A 12,428-nucleotide genomic window follows, 5' to 3' on the forward strand; every position below is an offset into this window, starting at 1 on the left:
TTGCTATCGTTTCCTTTATATCTTTTTCATTTATTTCTGATCTGGTCTTTATGATTTCTTTCCTTTTGCTAACTTTGGGTTTTTTTTTTTTTTCGTTCTTCTTTCTCTAATTGCTTTAAGTGTAAGGTTAGGTTGATTATTTGAGATTTTTCTTGTTTCTTGAGGCAGGATTGTATTGCTATAAACTTCCCTCTTAGAACTGCTTTTGCTGCATCCCATAGGTTTTGGGCCGTCGTGTTTTCATTGTCATTTGTTTCTAGGTATTTTTTTTATTTCCCCTTTGATTTCTTCAGTGATCTCTTGGTTATTTAGTAGTGTATTGTTTAGCCTCCATGTGTTTGTATTTTTTACAGACTTTTTCCTGTAATTGATATCTAGTCTCATAGCATTGTGGTCAGAAAAGGTACTTGATATGATTTCTGTTTTCTTAAATTTACTGAGGCTTGACTTGTGACCCAAGATATGATCTATCCTGCAGAATGTTCCATGAGCACTTGAGAAGAGTGTGTATTCTGTTGTTTTTGGATGGAATGTCATATAAATATCAATTAAGTCCATCTTGTTTAATGTGTCATTTAAAGCTTGTGTTTCCTTATTTATTTTCATTTTGGATGATCTGTCCTTTGGTGAAAGTGGGGTCTTAACATCTCCTACTATGATTGTGTTACTGTTGATTTCCCCTTTTATGGCTGTTAGCATTTGCCTTAAGTTGAGGTGCTCCTATGTTGGGTGCATAAATATTTACAATTGTTATATCTTCTTCTTGGATTGATCATTTGATCATAATGTAGTGTCCTTCTTTGTCTCTTGTAATAGTCTTTATTTTAAAGTCTATTTTGTCTGATATGAGAATTGCTACTCCAGCTTTCTTTGGATTTCCATTTTAATGGAATATCTTTTTCCATCCCCTCACTTTCAGTCTGTGTGTTTCCCTAGGTCTGAAGTGGGTCTCCTGTAGACAGCATATATATGCGTCTTGCTTTTGTACCCATTCAGCGAGTCTGTATCTTTTGGTTGGAGCATTTAAACCATTTACATTTAAGGTATTTATCAATATGTATGTTCCTATTACCATTTTCTTAATTTCTTTGGGTTTGTTATTGTAGGTCTTTTCCTTCCTTTGTGTTTCCTGCCTAGAGAAGTTCCTTTAGCATTTGTTGTAAAGCTGGATTGGTGGTGCTGAATTCTCTTAGCTTTTGCTTCTCTGTAAAGGTTTTAATTCCTCCATGGAATCTGAATGAGATCCTGCTGGGTAGACTAATATTGGTATAGGTTTTTCCCTTTCATCACTTTAAATATGTCCTGCCACTCCCTCTGGCTTTCAGAGTTTCTGCTGAAAGATCAGTTGTTAACCTTATGGGGATTCCCTTGTATGTTATTTGTTGCTTTTCCCTTGCTGCTTTCAATATTTTTTCTTTGTATTTAATTTTTGATAGTTTGATTAATATGTGTCTTGGCATGTTTCTCCTTGGATTTATCCAGTATGGGACTCTCTGTTTCCTGCACTTGATCGGCTATTTCCTTTCCCATATTAGGGAAGTTTTCAACTATAATCTCTTCAAATATTTTCTCAGTCCCTTTCTTTTTCTCCTCCTCTTCTGGGACCCCTATAATTCAAATGTTGGTGTGTTTAATGTTGTCCCAGAGGTCTCTGAGACTGTCCTCAGTTCTTTTCAGTCTTTTTTCTTTATTCTGCTCTGCAGTAGTTATTTCCAGTATTTTATCTTCCAGGTCACTTATCCATTCTTCTGCCTCAGTTATTCTGCTGTTGGTTCCTTCTAGAGAATTTTTAATTTCATTTATTGTGTTGTTCATCGTTTGTTTGCTCTTTAGTCCTTCTAGTTCCTTGTTAAACGTTTCTTGTGTTTTCTCCATTCTATTTCCAAGATTTTGGATCATCTTTACTATCATTACTCTGAATTCTTTTTCAGGTAGACTGCCTATTTCCTCTTCATTTATTTGGTTTGGTGGGTTTTTACCTTGCTCCTTCAACTGCTCCGTATTTCTCTGTCATCTCATTTTGCTTAACTTACTGTGTTTGGGGTCTCCTTTTTGCAGGCTGCAGGTTCATAGTACCTGTTGTTTTTGGTGTCTGCCCCCAGTGGGTATGGTTGGTTCAGTGGGTTGTGTAGGCATCCTGGTGCAGGGGACTGGTGCCTGTGTTCTGGTGGGTGGGGCTGGATCTTGTCTTTCTGGTGGGCAGGACCGTGTCTGGTGGTGTGTTTTGGAGTGTCTGTGAACTTATGATTTTAGGCAGTCTCTCTGTTAATGGGTGGGGTTGTGTTGCTATCTTGCTAGTTGTTTCACATGGGGTGTCCAGCACTGGAGCTTGCTGGTCGTTGAGTGGAGCTGGGTCTTAACGTTGAGATGGAGATCTCTGGGAGAGCTTTCACCAATTGATATTATGTGGGCCCGGGAGGTCTCTGGTGGTCCAGTGTCCTGAACTCGGCTCTCCCACCTCCGAGGCTTTGGCCTGACACCCGGCAGGAGTACAAAGACTCTGTCAGCCATACGGGTCAGAAGAAAAGGGAGAAAAATAAATAAATAAAATAAAATAAGTTTATTAAAATAAAAAAATTATTAAACTAAAAAATAAAGTACTTAAAAAAAATAGAGCAACAAAACCAATAAACAAATCCACCAATGATAACAAGCCCTAAAAACTAAACTAAGAGAAACATATAAATTAGAAACTATTCAGTCGCATACAGCAAACCCAAAGTCTACAGTTGCTCCCAAAGTCCACTGCCTCAATTTTGGGATGATTCGTTATCTATTCAGGAATTCCAGAGATGCAGGGTACATCAAGTTGAATGTGGAGATTTAATCTGCTGCTCCTGAGGCTGCATGGAGGAATTTCGCTTTCTCTTCTTTGTTCACACAGCTCCTGGAGTTCAGCTTTGGATTTGGCCCCGCCTTTGCATGTAAGTTGCCCTGTGGCGTCTGTTCTTCACCCAGGCAGGAGGGGGTTAAAGGAGAGGCTGATTAGGGGGCTCTGGCTCACTCAGGCTGGTGGTGGGGGGAGGGAGGGGTATGGAATGCGGGGCGAGCCTATGGCAGCAGAGGCTGGCCTGATGTTGCCAACAGCCTGAGATGCGCCGTGTGTTCTCCTGGGGAAGTTGTCCCTGGATCATGGGACCCTGGCAGTGGCGGGCTGCACAGGATCCCGGGAGGGGAGGTGTGGATAGTGACCTGTGCTTGCACACAGGCTTCTTGGTGGCTGCAGCAGCAGCCTTAGCATTTTCATGCCTGTCTCTGGTGTCCGCGCTGATAGCCGCGACTCGTGCCCATCTCAGGAGCTTGTTTAGGCAGTGTTTTGCCTTCTGTGTGCAGACTAGGAAGGAATCCCCTCTCCTCACGCACCCCGAAACAATGGTCTCTTGACTCTTAGGCAGTTCCAGACTTTTTCCCAGACTCCCTCCCGGCTAGCTGTGGCGCACTAGCCCCCTTCAGGCTGTGTTCATGCAGCCAACCCCAGTCCTCTTCCTGAGATCTGACCTCTGAAGCCCGAGCCTCAGCTCCCAGCCCCCACCTGCCCCAGGTGGGGAGCAGAGAAGCGTCTCAGGCTGGTGAGTGCTGGTCGGCACCGATGCTCTGTGCAGGAATCTCTCTGCTTTGCCCTCTGCATCCCTGTTGCTGCGCTCTCCTCTCTGGCTCCAAAGCTTCCCCCCAACCCCCCTGTCTCCACCAGTGAAGGGGCTTCCTAGTGTGTGGAAACTTTTCCTCCTTCACAGCTCCCTCCCAGTGGTGCAGGTCCCGTCCCTATTCTTTTGTCTCTGGTTTTTTTGTTTTTTCTTTTGCCCTACCCAGGTACTTGGGAGTTTCTTGCCTTTTGGGAAGTCTGAGGTCTTCTGCCAGCATTCAGTAGGTGTTCTGTAGGAGTTGTTCCACATATAGATGTATTTTTGATGTATATGTGGGGAGGAAGGTGATCTCCACGTCTTACTCCTCTGCCATCTTGAAGGTCCTCCAGGAGCACATTTCTTAATAAAATTCTTCTAGGGAAGTCTGGGAGTTATTCTCAAAGTTTTCAGGCACACAATATAACAGGAAGACATGGGGAGATTATCCCAAGATAACTAAAGAAGAGTTAGAGAAGGGAAAGAGGCCGGTGTTCAAGAGCATTAATGTGGAGGCACAGGGAAATTTGCCTGGGGTGAATTAAATGAGCTGTGGGGAAATGGAATGAAAATGGCAGCATAGTACAATGGGACCTGTCTTGATACCCAGTAATTGAGGGGGATGAAAAGATAGGAAAATAAATGAGACTGTGAGTAAGGGGCAGAAGAATTTTCAGAGTGTGACCAACATTCCATATAAATCACCTCTCATTCAGATGTAGGAGATTTTTACCTTACATCGAAAAACAAATATCCCAAGAGAACCACAGGTGATCTGTGACTTCTATGTAAATGATACCTTTTCACTCCTCAGCTAAAATGCTATGAAAATGGAATCTTGAAAAATACCGGAAAAAAGCAAACCACATAAACCCAGTTTCATCAGACATTCAAAGACACACACATGCTAATTCTCATGGTTTGGACTGGGCACTGATCAGCCTTTGTCCTATTTGATAACTGCCTTGGCAGATGGGGTAATATCACTCTTTATCTCAAAAAGTTAAAATTCAATCTACAGAGAGGCATTCAAGGGCCTGCATGACTTTGCTTCAAGGTACTTTTTTCTCCTCACCTTCTACACCTCATCTCTCCACAAACCCATATTCCAACTTTATGCCTGCTGCTTCTCCTCAGACAGTAATTTTTCTCCCTACTGCCTTCTCCCTTGGGGATCTCATACACCCCCAGTGCTTTAATGTGCAGTGTCACCTCTCTGCCCAAGATTCCCACCAGCTTCAGTGTCACTCCTGAGCTCTGGCTCCATGTTTCCCAATGCCTGGTGGATTTCACCTGGATGTCCAATACAGCTTTTAAGATGCCCAGTATGAAACTGACCTGATCATCATATTTTCTAGCTCTTAAACTGCCTTTTCTGCTTCCTTGAATGGTACCATCCCCTCAGACACTTGGGCCTGCAACTTTGAAGGTGTGACTCTTTGTTGCCTCTCATATCCAATTAATTGCTAAGTCCTACTGACCTGGTCACCACAGTGTTTCTTTACTCTTTCTTCTTTTTATTAGTGACAGTAGCTATAACTTCAACTCTGTCCACTGTCTTTCTCTTCTAATCGTGTTTACGTGCTGCTGCCAAAAAAACCATCTTAAATGGATTCTGCTTCTCTGTGCTATTCCACTGTTCAAAAATGTCAATGGACCTCTAGTGTCAAGTATTCACTTTCCTTAGCCTGATGTCAAAGATCCTGTGATATCTCAACGGAACTTACTTTTCAGACTTGGATCTTCTCTTTCCTTTCATGCTGTGACTAAAGAGAACTCCTCAAGATATCCTGACTGTGCCTTATACTTTCCACCTCCAAGTAGTTCATTCTGTTCTTTTGCTTGGAATGTCCATTCTTCTTTCCTTGACGCACATGTCCAAATTCCAAGTCTTCTTCAAGAATAAGCACACATTTTATCGTATTAATTAAGCCTTCCCTTGAAGGTGATCACACTTTCCTTGAACTTTACATATTTGTTTCTAAACTTTGGCATGCTTATAACTTTATTTTTTGTAGTTCTACTTTTAGTTTTTTGAGGACCTCCAGACTGTTTTCATAGTGGCTGTACTAATTTTCAATCCTACCAACACTTATAACTTTCTAAGTTATTTCTCCTTGTGTTTTAATCTTTTTTATCTTTTCTCCCCTACTTGACTTATTCACTTCTGAATTTCTCCACATCATTTAGTGTAAAAAAAGGATAGAGTCACTCAAAGAATTGAGCATTGGTAGGAGAGAAAAGAGCTCATGTGAGTGAGTGGAATATACTTAAGAATGAATGCTGAGTGACTGAAAGGGTATGGAAATTATTTTGATCATACCTCTCCATGGGAAGGTGAGGACATTATGTCATCTGCATAATACCATACATCTGGATGAAAACTGAACAATTCTGTCACCAACATTATTTGCCAAAAGCCCAGATGTCGAGTATTGCTTAATCAAATAATCTGGGTGTCTTTATATGAAAAAAAAAAGTGAGAGAGTTTAATATAGAAACAACATTAGGAAAGAGAAATACATTTTGGGGAATCTTAGTGGATCTTCATTTATTATCTAAAGTTGAAAATGTTTTAGATTTAGGCTTGTCCCACTTCTTTAAGACCTTACTAGATGTAACACAAAGTTGACATTGCCCATTTCCTCTCACTCTGTCTTGTGGGCTGGGTTAGATTATAAAAATGTCACCTTTTTATTCTGGTGGAGTTGGGGTTGGAATGATTGTTTCTTTTTGTTTAAAAAAACTTTTACTTCTGTGTATGGTTTATCTTTATGCTTTCTTTCTAATCCCTAAAATAATCATTACTTCAGGTTTCTCATGCGTAACATCCATAACAATTTTGGTAATCTTTGGTTCTGATTAATGAAACTCTAGTCAGTATTGTGTTCATCTTTTTACATACAATAATGGTCTGGAATCTTCACAACAACAGGCATATATATTAGATTGTTTCTTATACTAGATTGGATTGAATGGTTTCCAAGTCGAGTTTGTAATTTAAGCATCACATTGCAAGATTCTTGCAAGAAAATTTGAGTAAGCTTCTTTTAAGATGGTGAACCTTTGGGAGATCTATAGGCCTCTTGGGGCAAAGAATAAATAGAGGCTGCTAATACCAGTGCAGTGTGAATGCTGAAGCATCACCAAAATCTCTCTTCAGGGTAACACATGTATTTATACTACAGAACTTATTTGTATTCACTAAACTCCAGCTGATAACCTAAAGTCCTGAGTGCACAATAAGAAGTGATGCAATTCATTGCCTAGTCAATGACCCATTGTTTGTTGAATCTTTTCATGAGGTTCACGTCTCTTACCAGGAGGTTTTCAGTATATGGGTCAAATTTCTCATGTTCATTTGTTTGCAAAACAGACCATATCCTAATCCAAACCATTTATGAGAATTCTCTAAAGCTGCCACCAGCCTTCTGGGCCACTCCATCATTTAACAAAGACAGTTGTAAATGTCCTATTTGTTCATGCTCTGAGTAATTAATTTTAAATGTTTGATAAAAATATGTAGTAAATGGTTCAATACCATGAGATTTGATGTGAAAAGGGATATTTGAAAAGGCATGGTGAACGTTTCACAGTTTGAAACGCTCAGCTTAGCTCAAGTTGCTTTAAACACAGTGTGTCCTGGGGATGCCCACTGAATTGCAGCTTTCTCCAGTCTCTCCTAGATGGGTCTTACACATTGGTATACACTTCTGCTCTGGATCTGCATTCTGTTCCCCATTGGGACTGTAGTACTCCCTGGAGTCCTATTCTAATTGCTTTGAGCCCTGACAACCCCCTCCTCTCTACTCCCACCAGGTTGGACCAAGTTCTCCATACTCCCAGTCACAAAAGAGGTCTTGTTTCAATCCAGAGAGAACATAGACATGGCTGTCCTTACTCAAGTATCACCACTGCTTTACCTGCTTACCTGAACTTCACCCCCTTCCTCCCTTCTACCCTTACAGTCAGATGTCTAGGATATCAAAGGAGGCCTTGAATAGATACAATTTTCTTGAATGTTCTTGGATGTTGTAATGTGACTGCTGGCACACTCCTCCAACCCCAAGGTGATCAGTTTTCCTTACTCTATAAGGACACCCTGTTCCTAGCTAACCTTGCCACCTCAGTTAGCTCAGTACTCCTTGTCTATACCCATTGGGTTTTCTAGCATCCGACTTTGGGTGCTTATGATAAAATGTTAGTTCTTTCCATTTTACAATTTTTCATGGTGAAAAAAAGTTTCTTTACAATTTAAAATATGGACCTTACTATTTATTTCCATTAATTCCCAAGAGAAGTAATTAATTAATTTTGAAGTTTACTTTAGGTGAAAATACTTTGTAAGACTGTTCCCTGATAGCTATTCTGCCAGATGGTTAACTAACAAAGGAAAAACTGCACAAATAGATGTTTCTACCAGAAGGACTTTCTCTGGAACAAACATCTCCTAAAAACATCCCTCACTCTTTTTGTTTCATTTAATAAAACAATGAAATATTTAGTGCAACCAGGCAACAGGCTTTTTTGGACTAGTCTCTATGGATGGTTCAGAGAATATTCTTCTGTTAGATGAAAGAATATAGACATACTACAGCATAAAATACAATATATGGAGTTAAAATTGACAATTAGGAAATCTAGAGTTAAAAGAAGTATTACCTTAGGGTCATGTATTCCAGAAAGCTCTTCATAGATCTTCTCACCTACCATGACAGCAGCCAAATTCGCCGTGTATGTAGAAAGGCAAAACATACAGAAAATGGCCCAAAGGTTCATCAGAAACCTTCCAGTCCAGCATTTTGGGGGTTTGATGGCTGCTGTTCTACCAAACAAGAGGGCATAACAGACATTCAAGGCTGAAGAGAAGGAGAAAACTTTACTTCTGTTCCGCCCCTTGGGAGTCATACCAAAGGGGCTCTTCCATTCATAGAGAGTGAGGAAGATGGCAGTGATGTGCAGAGCCACAAAAATCCCCAGCCACATTGTCCAATGGAGTGGCCACATGAAGGCTCCAATGGGAGCTGCTGTGTCTCGGGTCCTCACTAAGATGCCCAAGCTGGTGGAGAAGAAAGGACTGGTGAAATCTATCACCTGGCTTCGTGCAGTATTGATGCTGAAGGAAGTGACTGCCATGTGGGCTGACCCACTGAGGAGTTCACCCACCAGCCCAGTCCAGTGCCCATTTTTCCAGGCTCCATATTTGCCATCCCCAACAATATAGAGATCAAAGTCAAAGTTCATGTCTTCTGCTAGCTTTTCCAGCAGATCAATGCAATATCCATAGCAGCACTTCTTGAATTTGATGGGCACTGTATCATTACTGCTATGAAGGCTGCTAAAAAGGCTGTCCAGTATGGAAGAATCATTAGTCATGGGGTCTAGACAGAGTTGGCCAGCAGGGCACAAGCCTTCATCATCTACCTCCCGTGTGAAGACAAATGGATGTTCGATCAAAGTAACCACTCGCAAGTGTAGCTTACTTGGGTGTTGGAAGTGGGTTTTGTGCCTCTGGGCTTGCTCTGGCCATATTCCATAGTCCATGATAATCTTCCCCTGCTGCCAGCTGCCCAAGCGTGTCCACATTGGCTTTCCCAGGGGGTCATGTTGCAGATTCCAGATGAAAAAGTTGTTTTCTGAGCTGATGATAGTGGAACCTTTTACTTTGATGGAACCACTGAGGCCTCTGAAAGTGGTGTTGGCTAGAAACCTGGCAAAGAGGAGCAAAGGCAAAAAGTGAGGGAGAGAGGTGAGGCCAAAGTCCGGAAGCAGTGCTCATCTTTTCTTCTCTGTCTTAATAAGAAGAAACTCTATTTTTTTTCAAAAGGCACTGCCTGTAATTACTTTAGGAATTAATAAGCTGGACCCTTTCTAGGACAAGAGTCCCTATTTCATTGAGCAAATGAGATCTCAACCTCAGGTTCTAACACCTGGGCTGGGTGCTTGACTTGTGGTCTTACTCCAAATCTTTATTCCTAGTTAAGGAATGTGTTAATTGTTTTCTGTTGTAAATGGTTAATTATATATTCTTACAAATTTCCAAGCTATGAAGGTTCTCAGCATCTTTAACATGTCTCATTTCTACTGCTCACCACATTCAATTGCAAATAAATCAGCTCAATAAATATATTCTCTTTGGTGCAAGGAATAAGTTATAATACATATGTATATACTTTTATGATTGCTTAAAATTATATTCATAATTCTAGAAAATAGCCAAATCTTGTTATCAGTGTTTAGCGTGGAAACAATCAACATGTCTGTCCCCATGAGGCCAGTCTAAGCTGCATGTTGGATACCATCCATGGAATAAAGAAAAAGATGATAAATAGACTTGCAGTTCCCAGGACAGCCTCAGGCTAACCTCCCTCTAAGTCATTAGAGAAAAACAATTGGCTCTGGCTCTAGAGAGAGCTTCCGCCAGAAGTCAAAGAAAGGAAAATTACCAACTGAATGATATACTGATTCCTAACCCTGGGAACCAGGGCGCTGTCAGTATATGTTCTGCTATGGACAAGGCAGGGAAATGCTTGGTCAGTCTCTGTCTTTCTTGAGTTTGGGAAGATAAGACAATAAGAGGTAATATATGAGCTCGAGGCACCTCTGTACTGTTTTTTTTTTTTTTCAGTACGCGGGCCTCTCACTGCTGTGGCCTCTCCTGCCGCGGAGCACAGGCTCCTCCGCGGCATGCGGGATCCCCCCGGACCGGGGCACGAACCCATGTCCCCTGCACCGGCAGGCGGACTCCCAACCACTGCGCCACAAGGGAAGCCCCCTCTGTACTCTTAATTATGGCCTTGTGTCAGAAATAAAGCCCACACTTTGACATCAAACACACCTGTGTTAGAATATTGGTCCACCCACCTTCTAGTATTGTCCTTGGACACAAATTTACTGAACTCTAAGCTTCAGTTTTGTCATCAGCAAAATGGGGGAGGTAATTACATTTTTATTTTTAAATTATTTCTACTTCAAGGGTTAGAAATAATGCATGTGAAGTATATACCACACCTTTTGACATAGAACAGATGTTCCAGATATGGTAATTATTATTTAATGTCATTCAAATTTTTTCAATCAAGGCTGTCCCAGGTCACTTTTCCTAGTCTTTTAATAGAACTTTTCTAGTTGGAGGCACAAAGTACTGCATTATGATAAACTCATAGAGGCTACTCAAGACTTATTTCAAATTAAAAGAAATTAAATTGAAATGTGGACTGTAACATAGAAGATTTTTATGAGGAGTTGGATGATACAGAATGTGTTTCTTCATGAAACACATTCATCCATTGCTTGCCACAAACATTACTCTGTAATTTATAAATGCAAATACCAGTAGTAAGAAGTTGTGCTGCCATAGAAGAAACAGGAAAATCAGAAAGTGTGAAGAATATACTAATTTTCATTAGAGATATAAATGTAAATCACATTTGAAGATGCTACTGTCACTAAATGCAATGAAACTGCTCATTTTGGTAGATTGCATATAATAGTAATTATTCATGTTAGCTCTCCCCAGTGGGACTCTACCACTTAAAATGAATTCTATTTAGCAACAAGTAATGAAGTCTCAGTTATCTTAGACTTTCAAACAGTTTTCTGCTTCTTTAGGGAAGTAGGGAACCAAATCATTAAAATATACAGATTAATCAACTGATAATCACCTAGGTACTATAATAGAAGGGTGACTACAACTGTGTTTCTGATGAGCAATTTACTGTTAGATTTGTTAACACACACACACGCACACACACACACACACACACACTGACATAGCCTAGGGAATAAAACAGTTATTAGTAAATAGTTTAATTTTATTTGGTCAATTTAGTGATCAGGAATGTAAAGTTAAAGTTGTAGAAAGAGAAGCCCTTCATTATTTTAAGAATAGTTGGGGCTTAATGATTATAGACTTTTAACTGGATGGACCTACGAAGGACTACCACTGAGTAAATATATACTAAAATCATCTCAGAAAAGCGGTCTTCAGGAATCTTTTAGAGATTATATAACTCCCTCATTCTAGTAAAACCTATTCCTCATTATCGATGTTAAATAGCATTCAGCATGGCCATGACTAAAGAACAATGCTCAGTTGTCTTTGAGGCACTCATCTATCACAGAAAGACATATCAATCAGGATCTAAATGTCTTTCATTTTCCCAGATTGGAAAATCCAGTGTTTGTTTCACTATGCAGTTGGCACCAAGAAATTGGGTCTCAGAGAATCCCCATTAATGATGGATTATTTTTATTTTCAGTTTTACAGAGAGGATAAATTAAAAATCTCATTAATAGCTTTAGTTATTGTCACCTTCACTATGTATTCTTTGTAATGGAATGACAATGCATAGCCAAGTTTGAATATTCACTATGTTAGTTAAAAGATTACAGTGTTGAAATTTTGCTTTTGCTTGAAGTGATTTCTACCATGTTCCTTTTTGTCTTGCCCTGGACTCTTCTTGGATGAACAAGAAAAAGGAAAATCAGGAATAATTTTATTGGCAAGATAAACTGATACAAATACCAGGCACTGTTCTTAGTATGAGTTATAGAGATGAAAGACACACTCATTGTTCTCAAGGAGCTCAAAGTCTAGTGACGGGGAGAAAGAAAAGCGAACAGGCAATTCTAAACCAGTGTAATAAGCATTCTGATGGAGGTAGAATTGGGTGCCATTGGAACAGAAAGCAAGGGCACCCACAATCTAGGGGTGACAAGGAAGGCTTCTGAGAGGAGCAGGTGCGAGAGCTGAGTCTTGAAGAAGGAATTACAGTTAACCAGGAAGAGAAGCTGGGGCTTGATGCT

At 40.3% G+C, this 12,428-nt stretch overlaps 1 protein-coding gene across 1 annotated transcript in view; it reads right to left on the minus strand.

Annotated features, from left to right (window-relative positions):
• The window catches only part of GRIN3A (glutamate ionotropic receptor NMDA type subunit 3A), a 145,453-nt gene that overhangs the window by 78,092 nt on the left and 54,933 nt on the right, over positions 1-12,428 (minus strand). The window contains exon 3 of the mRNA XM_029203028.1: positions 8,283-9,330. Within this exon, the coding sequence (XP_029058861.1) occupies positions 8,283-9,330 (1,048 nt within the window). The remainder of the gene's footprint in view (positions 1-8,282; positions 9,331-12,428) is intronic.

The sequence above is a fragment of the Monodon monoceros genome, unplaced genomic scaffold (assembly GCF_005190385.1).
Source record: "Monodon monoceros isolate NGI ecotype Baffin Bay Population unplaced genomic scaffold, NGI_Narwhal_1 Super_Scaffold_5, whole genome shotgun sequence".
NCBI lineage: Eukaryota > Metazoa > Chordata > Mammalia > Artiodactyla > Monodontidae > Monodon > Monodon monoceros.